We start from the raw sequence: 15876 nt of genomic DNA, 5'->3' as shown, positions 1-15876 counted from the left end.
GCCATAAAAAAAGAAAAGACAGCCCTTGCAATGCTTTAAAAAATATAATGCATGGTTCTCAGCCATCCTTGGCCTGATATTTTAATTAGGGATTCATATCAAGTGTCAAAACTATTACACGTTATCTTTAAGAACATTAATACCATACACTAATAACTTATTGCCTTGTTAATACTATATATATATATATATTATTATTTTTATTTGTTTTATTTTTTTTTTGTTTTTGGTATTTTTTTTTATCTGTGCTTGATGACCTAAAAAAACACATTCTATAATTAGCTAATAACAACATTTAATAATAAGAAAAAAACCTACAGGATTTGGGTCAAATAAATTGATATAAAAGTTACTTCTTTAGAAAAACAATGATCTGTTGCATAAACTAATTTTTTCACCTTATTTCACATTTGAAAAATTGCAGATGAGTTACACAATGAGCTAATTAGAGGCATAATATAGATAAAGTGACAGGAATTGTACTACAATAATTGTTCAGAAACTACTCATTTATCACTAAAAATTTGATTGTATACTCCTCTCGATCATTGTGATATTGAGTAGGTGATGAATATATTAGTTGTAACCACAATGAAAGCTGTATTTTCAAAATATCCAACAACATTTAAAAGATTAGAAGTCTTGATAGACCACACAGTCAGTACTGTGTAGAGTATGTGGATTACTAATTGATTAGTTTTAAAACCTAATCCTATATCCTTTTGGGTAGAATAGAATATTTATTCATTGTCACATGTCCAGGGCAGGGGCAATTCTATTGCCTACATAATCTAGTCTGTCTTCTGCTTTTATGCACTTTACCAAATTTATTTGTCATGCTTGGGGACAAATAGTTTTTTTTCTCCCCTGCTGCAGTTATCTGAGAATACTCTATTGAACTCTGTAGGTCAAATTCCCTGCAAACTACTCAAGTGACATGATAGATAAGCTAGCCACAGCTTGTTTAGACAAACTACAGCAATCATATGCACGTCCAAAGTTCAAATGATAGTGGGGAGACATGTAAAAAACTAGGAATATCTCAAGAGAAAAAATCTAAACTTAGGGTTCTCATATAAGATTTTTGCATAAAAGGGAAAAAAATGGATGGTTGTATAGAATTTCCAACTCCTCCACCCATGGCCAATGGATGTAGCCAACATGATTAACTTCACAAAGACTTAACGTGTCAAATTTTGTTGATTTGGTGAAAACTTTCCGGGAAAAAATGAGAGTGGTGCATGTCTGTGCAAAAGTCACCCTAGTGGACGCTAGGGTGTTCTGGGTTGTTGCTAGGTGGTTGCTTACTAGCCTAAGTCGAAAGAGCCCACCCCCAAGACTCTATGATATTCTGTTACCTAGATATGGCTTGGTTCCCCCTTCAATCTAAGTTAATGGAACTTTTCACCTGTTTTAAAGTTTGCCATGCCTGGTGAAGTCCAATCGCTTAGAAAAGTACAGTAGTAGCATATCTCTCCACAAAAAGCTGCTAATTTTTGTGGTATCACTTACATCCATAGCAGTAACGGTGTGGGATGGGTTATGTGTTGTCATTTAATACTTTGGGTTAAAGGTTTTTTCAAATCCTGAAGTATGAGCAAGCACCACTAATAATTTGTATGTCCTAAACTAGACTGTTTATACTACTAACAGTCCTCTGTTAATGTTTCTGAAGTTGGAAGTTGGTCTCAAGGTTATGTAAAAGTGAACTGAATTGGGCACACCTCCACAATTTGAAGCTTGTAGATTTCCATATCTTGTGCATAGATCCAAAACAATACCAAGGCCCTCTGAGGACTTGAACTTTGGCATTACTTTGGTAAAATAGTATGACTTCCAGAGATAACATTCCTGACCCTATGGATAGGGTACAGAAATTGATGTACTCAAAGGCAGTTCTTGGGGCCCACAATTTGATAATTAGTTCAGTCTAAGGTTCATATTAGCAATACAATTACAAATACGCTTATAAAACATGGTACACTTCAAAACTTTATGGTTTTATGCTGGAATTTTACTTTAAGTGTCTGGGAGTTCTTCAAATTGTTTTCATAGAAATCCTTCATTAATCAATGCACTGTAAAAACCACAGTCATTCTAAACGAGTACACTCAAATGATACATTAAAAAATATTTACACTAAATATTCAACTGAATGTACTGTTACATGCCATATGGTATCATTTTCCAATATACTTCAATTTTGTTTTACAGTATTTTTGTCTTATGTTCCAGTAAAAATATTTAATCATGAAAATCTCACAAAAATGATACAAAATAATGTGAGGTTTATGCTTATAACAAGAAAAAAATGGGGCAAGAAAAATAACCTTCATTCAAGATATAGCCTCTGGAAATAAGTCCTATTATCTTATACAATTTTGCTTTTAAAAGTAAATTTTGTCTTGTTTAAAAGGATGTTTCAATATTTTTGTGGAAATCAAGACAAAACTACCGACTAAGAAAATGTTTTATACATTGTAGACTCCACACTCTCGGTAACATTTCATTAAACAAAGATGGAAACATCGAATCATCTAACTTTGGTTCCTCCAAGTTTGTTCGCAATGCTAACAGCCATTCTCATGTTCATCCATACTGCTGCTGCTACTGCTGTTATTGTTGGATAGAATAGGTGAGGACAGCAGGGGGTCATTGCTGCCCACTGGAGACAGAGTGTTGTCCAAAAGCATGTCATCCAGCTTGCTGGAGTCCTTGGTGGGGCTGTCATAGACCCCCAGTTCCCCCTCCTCTGTAGGGCTGTCATTGTAGCTGATGGTGCCGTTGTTGAGGTCCAGAGTGGTGGGCCGGGAGATGTCGGGGCAGGGGAGGTGAGGGTATAGATTGGAGGTGCAGTCCCCCATACTGGGCTCTTGCTTGATCGCTCGAGCAACCGAGTCAGAGGAATAAAGAGTGGGTGAGGGAACAATGGCGAGTCCATGAGCACGGGCTTGCATCTCAAAATCCTGGACATGAACGAACAAAAAGGACAAACAGACAAACAAACACACGTTAGCATAACATAAACCCATCAAGTTCATATCTCATTGGGCAGTCAGTTTTCTTTGCATTAAAAAAAAAAGACTGCTCTTCATAAAAAACCTTCGGTTTGACAGCAGACTAATGTTTGAGCTCCATAGGAATCTATTGTTTCCGTTCAAAATCTTGTTCGCAATGAACATTTGCAGTAAATACTGGGACTTGGTTTGAATAGGCCTTTACATTTTTCAAAATGCTTACAACCAGTCAAAAGTTTGGACACACCCATGCTGGAATCACCAGTATAGCTGTTCACCATGTATTGGGTAGATTAGTCTACTTCTTTAAATTTAATCTGGTACTGATTACAAATTACATACCTAAACTGTAATCTCTTAGGTTACATTATATTTTAGGTAATGTGATTATCTTTGGAGTACTTTTAGATTACTTATTGCATGTTTTGATGAAAATTTAATTAAGTGTATTAAGTATTAATTTACACTCCTTTCATTAAACATTAGCAAACAAGAAATGGAACAACAATTTGATTGTGAATGTGCGTTACTTTTTAAAGTCAATACTGATAGGTAATGCAATCCAATGCAATATGTAATCATGTAATCCACAAAAAGTAACTGATCCAATTATGGACATTTTAAAACATAATGTAGTCTCATTACAAGTACTTGACTTTTGTAATCTGATTACACAATCCAGATTACATGTAATCCATTATTACCCAGCATTGCTGGTCACCAGCAATTGTTGCGTTTTAGATGCTGGTGTTTCCTGCAGGCTTCTTACAGTAGTTACTTAACCAGGAAGACATCCTTGGCCAACCAGCATCTTGAGAAAGACCATGCTGGTCAACCAGCATCACCAGTTTGGCATCAAAGGTTTTGCTTGTCAACCAGATAGACCAACACCAGCAGCTGGTTGCAAGAAACCATTTAAGTTAAGAACACCCTTAGTGACAATGCACTTACAATTGTAACTAAGGTTTCCTCATTTTAGAGGAAGTGGTATATTGCAACTGGGCCCAAACCATTATTAACCAGCAAAAAACAATCTGGGCCAAATTTTTGCCAGTTTAATATGGTCTTTTCAGAAGGGAATTACAGTAAGATTTTTATTTATTTTTTTCAGCTTTTGATCTAAAGGGTTATGCTTAAATTATTTAAACTACTAAAATTTTATCTATCCATTTATTTATTTATGTTCATTTTTAATTGATTATTTGGACTGGATAGTGAAGGAAAAGCAGCCAGCAAGTGGTCATCATACATGGAACTCCTTTAGTACTGTTTAAAAAAGCATCCCATGTGGCTTTCTCATGAAGCTGGTTACAGTAAAAGAGCATTTTGTCAAAAGGACATGTTGAAACATGCTTCACCGCAAAAATGTGATCATGTGACTACTTGCCACAACCTTATAATCAATCACAATCTGTATTGTGAGCTGTTGTTTCTAATGCGGTTTACCTGAATACGAAGCATTAGGTGTCTATTTGCATGTTCTAGTCTCTTTTGCCTATTCTCCAGCTCTTTTGCTTTCTGCTGCTCTTTCTGCAGTTTCTTAATATAATCCACAGAAGCCTTCAGAATGGTCCCTTTGTTCCATCTCATGTCCCTGCAAAACAAAGATCCTTTGGCATCTGTATGTAATAACTAAGCTTACACATATGACACAAACATTAGTACACATATATAGTATAGTGGCCCCAGAAGGTCTTTTGACACTAAAGCCACACTTAAATTGCATGAATTTCATTGTATTACAAAACCGAATATCAAACATTTGATACAAGTGGCATTTGCAAATAAATGATGCTATAAACTTTTTATCATTACTAATTTAAGTTTTCCTAGCCATTTTAGAAATTACTTTAAAACAAACTGGCCTCAAGTTCCTTTTTAGTGAGTGTATAAAGACAGTGCCTGTCAAGTTCACACAGGTGCTCTAGAATAGTAACCAGGGGTGTAGTTCATCACATTGGTGTCACAGAGGAACTGAACCAAGCTAAGGCAGGGTCCAATCGCGGGACTTTATTGACTCAACTGGCGAAGCAGCGTGGGTGCGTGTGTGCAGATAATATAATGGGAGACTAAACAAAAGATGACTGAACTAGGAAGTCTATATATACAGATGAATAGCTGATAGGGAAACGATGAACAGGTGAGAATACTAATCAGAATTCCAGGGAATTATATAGAGGAAGGATGGGACTGGAGGAGACCGATGAGGGTATGACAGTTGGACATGTCACAATAAGTTTAACAACCAAAAAAAAAAATAAAAATAAAAAATTACATGTAAAAAATTAAGTGTAGCTTAATGCTACTGTATGTATGTACATGTGAACACAATTATATGTAATTGTTAACCAAATTATTGCATAAAACTTCATTTAGCTATATTTATAAAGCATAAAAGTTTCAATAAAAAGTACATTCAAAATCCTCTCTAAACCTTAAAGCATTGTGAAACTTACGGGTCATTTGATTTGGGAATTAATGTCCCCAGCTCCTTAATTCTGTCATTTATATTAAAGCGCCGTCTTCGTTCAACTGGAAGGATAGAATAGAGTGTAAAGATATTGTCAGATGAGAATCTTTTATGAGGTCAATTTAGCATATTATATTATATAAAGCTCCCAATTTACAACTTAAATGACATGATCTCTAATCTAATATGACACTTGCTGCAAAATTTTCAAAAAATGTCTCTAATAAACAGCTTTTAAACAGATTTCCATGGGCTGTTGTCTTATAAGGGACATTTTGATCATCTTTCAAAAATAAAAACATTAAGATTATATGACAGGCAACTGTATACATGTATACAATACATAATGTGATGATAAGACTCACTTAGGTTGTGGTTGTTCTTCTTTTGTCTTTCTTTTGCCAAAGCTCTGACCTCTGCCTCTGCAACACATAATCATATTAACTGTTGAAACAGCCCATATCTCTTATATTCATCAAAGCTATTAAAGCATTTTAATACAGAGTTCATATTTAAGTTCTACAGTATATTCTCTAGTGTGAAAATGCATTCTATTTTGTTGCTGTGCACGAATTTCTTCAAATATATGTAAATATGCGTGTGTGTTTATGCAGCATATTCTACAAGCATGTCTCTATATTGTGTGCATTTTCTTGATCAGTTTCATAGAGGCAATTATTTACACATTCCATCAGTGTTTTTTTTTCTTTTTTTGGGGGGGGGGGGGGGGGGGGGATTTTTCCCCTTTTATTCTCAATTTGGAATGCCTAATTCCCAATGTGCTTTTTAAGTCCTCGTGGTCGTGTGGTGATTCGCCTCAGTCCGGGTGGTGGAGGATGAATCCCAGTTGCCTCCGCATCTGAGACCATCAACCCGCGCATCTTATCACGTGGCTTGTTGACCGCGTTGCCACAGAGACATAGCACGTGTGGAGGCTTCACGCCACCCACCGTGGCAACCACGCTCAACTCACCACGCGCCCCACGAGAACAAACTGCATTATAGCGATCACGAGGAGGTTACCCCATGTGACTCTACCCTCCCTAGCAACCGGGCCAATTTGGTTGCTTAGGAGACCTGGCTGGAGTCACTCAGCACGCCCTGGGATTCGAACTAGCAAACTCCAGGGGTAGTCCCCCCTCAACTGTGGGTTTGTTAAATATTTTGTTCTTGACTCTATTGTGAATGTAAAAGTAATTTCAATTTTAAACCTAGGTGAAATGCCTGTGATGTGTTCCGGATATAAATAAACAGAATAATGACAGTAGATCACTAGCAGATATGCCACAAATGTCTTTATACGCTTATTTCAGAGGTAGATAAAAAGGAAAACATACCTACTGGAAAGCCTTCCAGCCTTTGATAGGAGTCAAACTTGCCACACGGTCCAGGTTTGTCCATTATGTGCATCATGCCAGGTGCTGGGGTAACTATTTAATACAATATATCTTTCATTAATATTGTGCATTCTTAACTGCACACAATATGGATACCTTTTATTGATAAGCTTTGGTAACTTGAAGAAATATTCTTGGTTCAGTACATGTTACCCTCAATAGACAGCATTTGTGACATAAATGTTGATAACCACAAAAAAATAATTTTGACTAGTCCTTATAATGGAAGTGAATGGGGCTAATTTTTTGAAGATTTTATAAGCAGAAAGCTCAAAATGTTATGAAAGCACTTTAATTCTTCTGTAAAAACTTGTGTATCATTTGAGCTGTTACGTTGTTTAAATTGTTAAAAAAAAAATTACATTTTAAACATTTTAGGGTTTTAGTGTCGTCATGGGAACAAAGTTGTAAAACTGGACATAACTTTACACAGAAAAGGTTAGTAAGTGATTTTATCACACTAAAATCCTGTTAATACGCATATTGTTTTTGTGGCTATACTTTTGAAACAATCCGTAAATTTAACATTTACGGATTGGCCCAATTTACTTCTACTGTAAGTGCCTCACTGTAACAGATTTTTGCATTATGCCACAAATGCTGTTGACTGAGCTGAACTTGTATTGAACCCAGAATGTTCCTTAATATTGTTTATGGCCATTTTAAAAGAAAAGTTCACCCAAGGAAACCCAACAGTCACAATATTTGATTTGGGAGCTGCTAACAGGAGTTGATCAAATATTTCATTTAAAAGTGAATAACAGCTTACATTTCACACAAATTGTCACACAAAGTGATAGTATGGCTTCAGAAGTCTTGTAATAATAGTTAATGTGTCGTTTCGACTACATTTACAGTGGTTGAATGGTGTTTTTTGTCCTTTTTTGGAGCTTGACAGCCATGAGTCACCACTCACTTTAATTATATGTCAAAAAGCTGTTAACAGTTTTTTTTATATTTTTTACATTTTTAAGTTTTTCCTTCCGTGTTCCATGGAAGAAAAAATGTCATACGGGTCTGGAATGGCATTTAGTTGAGTAAGTAATGACAGAATGCTTCTTTTTTTCTGAGTGAACTATTCCATTAATTATATTGATAGATATGAGAATGTGAGTATACCGGATAATTCCCTTTTGGCAGCCGGTAAATTAGATAGGCAGTTGCTAATGGAAACCCCTGATGGAGCAAGATCATGATTGCTGTACATTTCCAACAGGTTTCCAGACAGTGGAATCTGAAAGGTAATAATCCACTATCAAAAAAATTCAGGATTTCAGGTAAATATGTGCTGAACGTTAAGGTGAAAAGAATCTGTCAACAGTTTTCATCTTTTTTTGTTGTTGCATGACACAGGATCGCTATATACAATCCATACACTTGTTTAAAGTGCTATAATGTGTAGCAGTGAAGCTTTTTGGTCTGTTACCGTATTAGTCATTGGAAGTCCTGCGTCCATGAAGCCAAGAATGTCATCGTTATAGCTTGATTCCAAACTTATGATGTCTTCAATTACATCGTCCATCTGTGCCAATTGAGACATTATTATTATTATTATATAAAACCACAGCACAATGTGTTTGGATAACTTTGTTATGAGTGCTTAAAGGCATAGTTCACCCAAAAATGAAATCAAATTACTCATTGTCATGTTGTCTCAAACCTGTATGACGTTCTTTTCCTGTAGAACACAAAAGGAGGTTTGTAAATGTTAAGCTCAGTCCCCATTCACTTTCATTGCAAAGGAAAGTGATTTGCTACTGAGACCAACATACTGCATAGTTTCTCCATTTATGTTTCACAGAATAAAGTCATACGGGTTTTGAACAACATGAGGGTGAGTGAATGATGACAGAATTTTCATATTTGGGTGGACTGCCCCTTTAAGTCTTAAGCGGAGTAGATTTATTAAGCAGTTTTTTTGATAGTAGGGGATTCATTACATGACTCATCATAACTTCGGTAATGAGAAATGCTACATTACTAATAATGATAGAGACCAAATGAATTTTTAAAATTAAAATGACTAAATGTGAATCAAAATCGTAATAGAGAAAAGACACTGTGAGCTGGCAATACAATGAAAATGGTTCACATGCCATGTACATCAATCATTCATACACCTTTCCTAGAAACCCTTACAGCAATCATTCACAGTAGTTTAAAGATAGAAACTCAGAGTGAGAAACCTGAAATCTATTTGGTTTGGACCGTGCAACTTATATAACAGTATTTTTGTGGTCTAACAGGCTTCAGCATGCAGTTAGTTAATGCATATCAGTTTTCTGTATGTTTTCACTAGAAAGTATTTTATCCCAAAATTTCATTGAATGTGCTTTGGTAAAACCCTAATTACACTTGACATTGGGTTATGCAGGTAACATATTTAAGAATGCTATTACTGGTGTCTGATACTTCAGGTGGAAGTATTATTTTGTATTATTTAGGGCTTGACTAATATTCACAATCACATATGTAATATTCTTGGCAGAGGCTGTTCATTTTTGGCTGTTCTGGCTCACTTAGTGCCCTAGGCAAAATAAGACATGACAAAAGGACAACAACACTTTTAAAGAACTTCGTAATACTTTGAATAAATTTAAGACTTTTTAGTCTAGCAGTACAGTGTGCATTTAGCATGAATGAAGACCATGGTTCAATTACTGGCCTAATATATGTATACATACAGTATATAATACATACATAATGTAATTGCACTTGAATTTGACAGCCTTTCGTTTTATGAACAAGAGCAGCTTTGACATTTTTATAATAGCTCCCTTTGTGTTCCACAAGAAATAATAGTAATAATTTCAAAACAACATACATTTCAATTTAAACCGGATGATCTTCTTTAGATGCGACTCAATTGAACTGACCAGTGTGAATAGGTTATTTTTGCATTTTAGAAAGAAAAAAAAAGTCCTACTATACACTAATCATGCAACTTAACTCGGACATTGCATTTAAATTCCACTTGGCTCAAAAATCTAAGGCATGGACGTGACGTTTCTCATTCTTGGAAAAAAAGTATGCTCTGCTGGAATCATGTCAAAGTCCCTATCCCTGTTTATTATCTGAAAAAGCCTATGACTGATATAACTGGCAATGCCACATCACATCTACCTCTTTCTCACAGTTGAGGGTGAGAAGGGCCATAGGGCTATTCGGAGCACTGGCTCCTGGTCCAGGGGGCATGCCGTGCTCCGGTGGCTGGCTGGGACCTGGCCCTGTGCTGGCCTGTGGGCTTAGCTTGGCTCCCAGCGCACTGGACAGGTAATGCTTCACCTGCTGTCTCTGGCTTTGCTGGAGGTGGTACTTAGAGGGGTTCTCCAGGTGGGACAGCACCTGAAAGAAAAGGAGGTGGTGCCAATATGGTCAGGCAGACATTCAGACACATACTAATACCACATGCTATCGGCACATTCAATTATTGGCTTATGCTTTCGTCTGGATAGACTGCAAAGATAATAGCCTAATCATATTTAAAAATTTTTTTAAAGATGCACTTTTGGCTTAAGAAAGCGTAAGATAAGTGTCTTAAACATGCTTTCTGTGAAAATGTTTTAATAATGCTACAAAATGCAACACATTAGTCTGATCAGTATAGAAGTAGCCAGTGCTAGAAAAAAAAAAAGAAGTCAATGTCGCAGTGTACTAAAACGAATTATTATAGATAACTGCAAACAATCTGAAAATAATTTCTTTTCTAGATCAATAAATAGAATCTTGTCTCACCTGGTAGTGACTGTACTCAAGCATTTCCAACATGTTAAAAAAAGATTAATTGCTTGTTAACTAAATATTCCCTTAATGGATTCAGTTTGTGATGTGCAAGAACTGATCAGTCGTCTTGGCCAGCTGAACCTATCAATGCCAAAGGAAAGAGAAAAAGCGTATTTATGGGATGGGAGGTTAACTTGCTTTTCTCATATTGTTTTTCTACCCAAACGATGAATTTATGCCTTTATAGAGTTCATTTGACGTCACCATTCCAATTTCACAAAAAGCTCTTTGAACTGATGGGTTACTAGTGTCTAAACTGAAACTGGCTTACGGCTAACTAACGTTTCATCTTTAGTTCCACTCAAACTGCATAAAACATTGTTTGTTCTCAGCATCTGGCATACAATCACTACCACTGTTTGTCTAAAAACAAGACAGTTTAAGACGGAGTTATCTCTGAAATGTTGAAGGGGAAAAGAGAGGCAAGAGAATGCTGTAACCTGATGGGACACTGGCAATTGCATTCTTAATAAAAACTGCACAAGTATGCACATGCTTTTAAGCACAGACAAATACACACAGACAATTCATATCAGGTTAAACATGTTGATAATTAGGACCTATAAATCTATAATTAAAAACAGATATTTCTGTTGTCTATAAACAAAGACATGTGGGATATACAGTATGTTATGACAACACAACAATATGCTATATATATATATATATATATATATATATATATATATATATATATATATATATATATAATATAAAAGTTAACAACCAAAAGCAAAACTGCATATGAACAGATTTGAGTTGAAATACTGCTGTAACAAATTGTTTAATTCCCTTAATGTGTCCTTAGTTACTTGCGTATACCTAGCACAACACAGTATACGTACTGTATATACGACTAGTGATGACAAAGCATTAGCTCAAAAAAATACAAATGTTTGCATATCAGTTTCATGTTATTTAGCTTGTCTCTGGTTGTTCTAATATTAAAAGCTGTGTTAAGCAAGGAAAACAGCATCTTTCTAACCATGTCATTCATTTACAAGTAATCCTAGTTTAAATAAAATCTCAACTTACTGTCTTCTTAACAGTCTTCTGTAAACACAGCATTGGAGGATAAAAATACAATTTGTGCAGCTCTAATGCAAGTTAATCTATTCCACAGCCAAGCTCTATGAGACTAGTTTTTGTGTTTATTTAAAAGAAACGCTCATTTTTGCTTCATTATAATGAAATGCATTAATCATTTATAAAATGATTGCCATTAACAAGTACTTGAGACTGTATGCTTCACATTTACTGGATACAAGTGGCAGCCTGCTTAAATTTGTAAATAATAACAACTTAAACACATGCAATTGTCACTTGTTCCTATGTATGGGCATGTAAAACAATAATATTAAGGTGCTTTTATGGTATAACAATGATCTAGCCTTTAATAGTCAAAATTACTAATAAGTAAATCCTTTAGCTAGTTTAAAGTTTTATTTCTTTCTTTTCCAAACCGGACCTTTGACTTCTCATGCATTTTTTTTCCCCCTTTTGATTGTCTTAACAAAGCTAATATGTTCTTTAGGCAAACAGAGGGGTAATTCCGACATCCCTGCAATGGGGACCTCACATCATCAGTCCTAGCACATGTATGGCTGAGATCCACACTGAATCCCTGATGGCTCTCAGGGTTTCTAGCCTTAATGCATTTTACAGTTAAGACACAAAATAAATATGCATTTGTTTATGGTTCTAACCACAGTACACTGACTCAGTTTTGAATCTATGCAGCACTATTTACACTTTTTATCTTATGGCACGCTTTTGAAAACAGACAAGCATAAACAAATTAACTAGCTTCCTGATTTTATTAAAATGTTAAATTATGGATCTTTTTCTACATAATGATACCACAAGACATGTACTTGTTGAAAAAGAACATTTCCTTTATGGTAAACTATAGGGACTGTACTGTATGTTTCGCCACAAAGCACTGGTTGTTTTCCAGAGTCCCTGCAGCAGAAGAAATAATCAGAATCACTGTGGGTTTTTAATGGATATATGAATTAAAACAGATTTGAAATTTCATTTTCATTAGAGGAGGGTATAACAGAATGAATGCATGCTTTGGTTCTGTGTACATGAAAAACTGCATCAGAGGTGCTTTGCTGTTGTCATGACCCGTAGCACACATGAATCAACACAAAGTCACTGTGCAGTGTAAAGGTGTCTATAAATCAACATAATCACATGAGAAATCAAGATCGAGAAAGTTAATGTACACTGAAATCAACCCCATTGTGTCGGATTACTGACAAGCAGCATCCCCCATTAGATATTTTTGCATCATTTCAACTTCAGATTTTCTTTAGGCGCTACTGATTGCACATTGCATGAGCAACCTCTGAAACATGGGTTCTGGTCCTATGGGAACCAGGTAGTAATTGTGTTCACATAAACAATGGTGAGCATGAATTGTAGGTTGCATTTTGGCACTTAAATTACATTTTTACTCCACTGACGGATAGGTTTAGGGTTGTGTTTTGGATTAAGGCATATGTGCATATGGCAGTCTGTGGACATTTCACACGGAAACTGAAGCTCAAACGACATTCAACAAGTTCAACAACTTTCTAGCTTTGGCCACTGGGGCAGCAGAACTTTCAAACCTACTAATTCACAGAGTTGTTAAATATATGCAAATATATGCTCCAATCACAATTCAGTATACAAATATTGCTTTGTTGACTCCGGCGGGTCTACAGGGGGATGCTATTTCATGAAAAAATTTACACTTAAAACGTTAAAGTCCCCGTCTACATAGGCCAGGCATATAAGGTATCAGTTGAAAGCTTAGAATCTGAACTTTTCAGAGAATACCATCAGTTTTGTATTTATGTCACACAAAATAAAAAAATAAGGCCTGAAATCATTTGTGTCACAAATTAATGCCCCCTAGAGGTAATGGGGAAGAAATATGAATATGAATACAAAAGTATTTCACATGGCACTTAAATAGACAAGTCACATAACAAATGAAAGCTCTCATTCTCAGGAATGTGACTGTATAGTTTAGTTTGTTGCCCTAATACCACAGTTCGAAAGATTTTCAAAAGAATCACAAAATGAAATATGATTTCTGTAAGTTGTCAAATACATATGTCTCTTTTATGCACTGATCTTTGCTGCTGTAAACCACAAATAGCTACCACAAACTTTATATCTGCTTTTACCTTAGGCAATTGTATAAAAATTGAGACATTTTTTTTTACTTGTCTGTGAGCTTGCTTTGCTAAATAATCTAATGTTATATCAAAGATTTCCAGAACAAAATATGCCATCCAAACAAATGATCATAAAAATATGTTTTCGACTATTGATGATAAAACGTTATATATCGTAGCAAAGATGAGGATCTCAGCTTTCTAATGACACCAATCATGAGCTTCTAGACCACCCAGAGGCCGACATATTTAATGAAACAATGAGGGTGGTGGATAAACAGAAAATTAGACTGAATGTCTATGGACATATGTGACAGCTAAAATGCATTATAGCACCACCTACATTTCAGATCTGTATGTTGTGATGGAATGTGATAGAGAAAAAAGTATTTTCCTAGTGCTTGCTGCCATCTAGTGGAATGAAATAAGACTTTTCAAATTGAGTGAACAGAACCAGAATTACATGCTTTTACATGATTATATACACATACAATATTATTTTTTAATAATTTTATTTGGGAATTAAATTAAGTTTCTGAAAAAATTAGACCAGTTTTTTATAATTAGTCCACCGTTGTGTGCGAATGGTGTACTTTTAAACCTGAGTGTGAAAAATTGCAGGTGGCAGCACAAAAAATGTATCAGAGTTTAACGAGTTAATTGGAGTAATTTAATACTTAGTTTTACGGGGTTAGAAAAATTGGTAACCAAAATATTTTAGGAATAATTACAGTCCTGCCTTGCAAGCATTGTAAAAAAGGGATTACTGATTGGCTTACAACCATCCAAATCCTTTGTGCATTGTGTGTGTGTATTTATGTGTATATCTACATATAATGGTAGCTACACATCATAAAATGAGTCACGCCAGGGATCTGTAGACAGAGAGGTGCTACATAGACAGTACCCTCAGGATCATAAAGACCTTAGAGAATATAAAAGCACTCTCCTTGTTCTTACAGCGTAAGGGAAAGTCTTTGTTCTTTTCTTTACTCTCATTGGTACCATCATCCTTCGACCCAAAACCTTTGAGCCCAATAAAGAGTTCCTGTTAAAGAGAAGCAGTATTCTCTAAATGCCTAGAGCTACTGTGGAAAGATTCATACATTTTGTGTAGGAATAAGTTTTATCATCTACGCACAGGAGACTGCTTGAGGGAGGTGAACGTCAACAATAGCATCCTTGAGGAGTTGGTGACATTTTGTTGGTTACTCAAGGCAGTTAGAATGGAAGAGTACTATATTCTCTGCTGCTATTCATTGAAATAATTCAACCACCCATAGCTTAACTGTTCATAAGAGAGACTTTTTTTTTACAAAGGTTTTATGATGGAGACGTACAGTAAAGTAAAAAAAAAAAAAACATGATAGTTGTGGCTTTGCTAAGCTGCCTCTGGAACAAGTGGTCTTGAATGCACAAACTCTCAGAATTTAGAAGGTATTTTGAAGCAAGATGCTACACAGGGCCAGCGCTGGCCAAATTGATGCCCTACGTCTGTGATAGTCTGTGTTCCGCAACTGCTATCGGGTACTTGAATAGAGTATAACGTGTGAGGAAGATCAGCCGGTGGAGTTTCTGGTGCCCCCTAAGGTAAGATGGTGCCCCCTAGGGAGTTATTGTGTACCTTGGTTACAGGCATGCTGGCTTGAATTCACATTTTAAGAAGGAAAAATGGCAAATTCGCTGTATTTAATGCGTGAATGCTTTCAGAGGTGATCACTTCGGAGTGGAGAAAGTGGCTGGAGTTTAATGCCAGCATCTTTTGAAGGTATCTTGGGATGTACAGCACGAGTAAGTGTTCTTTTTCTCTTCAAGTATAATGTACTGTGATTCGAAACGTTGTAATATTGTGATTTTTTACTTGCTCGTTTCTCAGCAGCTACAGCCTCGTCGTAGGCAAAAAAGCTGTGTGCGTTTATGGGCTAGTTATGCATTAATGTTATCGGTTAGATCATTAGTGTGTGGAGATCACTGTTCAATTTCCCCGGTAACTGTCACTGGCATGAGCAGCATGGTGGAAGGGCTGTGTGTGTGTG

The 15876-nt window shown here is 35.8% G+C and overlaps 1 protein-coding gene across 1 annotated transcript; it reads right to left on the bottom strand.

Annotated features, from left to right (window-relative positions):
* Window positions 1-2004: 2004 nt before the first annotated feature.
* LOC127449117 (microphthalmia-associated transcription factor-like) lies at window positions 2005-10745 on the bottom strand. Its single transcript, XM_051712308.1, has 9 exons — window positions 10620-10745; window positions 10008-10229; window positions 8311-8406; window positions 8004-8118; window positions 6825-6917; window positions 5853-5909; window positions 5474-5549; window positions 4464-4611; window positions 2005-2966 (listed from the first exon to the last, which is right to left on the bottom strand). The coding sequence occupies exons 1-9, from the start codon at window positions 10650-10652 to the stop codon at window positions 2571-2573; spliced, it is 1236 nt and encodes a 411-aa protein (XP_051568268.1). The 5' UTR covers window positions 10653-10745; the 3' UTR covers window positions 2005-2570.
* Window positions 10746-15876: the final 5131 nt, after the last annotated feature.

This window comes from Myxocyprinus asiaticus, chromosome 12, assembly GCF_019703515.2.
Source record: "Myxocyprinus asiaticus isolate MX2 ecotype Aquarium Trade chromosome 12, UBuf_Myxa_2, whole genome shotgun sequence".
Classification (NCBI taxonomy): domain Eukaryota; kingdom Metazoa; phylum Chordata; class Actinopteri; order Cypriniformes; family Catostomidae; genus Myxocyprinus; species Myxocyprinus asiaticus.
Note: the sequence above shows the minus strand (reverse complement) of the source record. Positions and strands in the feature narration are given on the sequence as shown.

Bases quoted from the DNA above. Each gene is read 5' to 3' on its own strand.
- LOC127449117 (XM_051712308.1), bottom strand. From the start codon at position 10,652: ATGTTGGAAATGCTTGAGTACAGTCACTACCAG. The intron at 5,910-6,824 runs GTATGTTTTCCT...TATGTGTTGCAG, and splicing joins GCTGGAAGGCTTTCCAGTAG to AGGCAGAGGTCAGAGCTTTG. The intron at 4,612-5,473 runs GTAAGTTTCACA...TTTGTTTTGCAG, and splicing joins ATTCCCAAATCAAATGACCC to GGACATGAGATGGAACAAAG.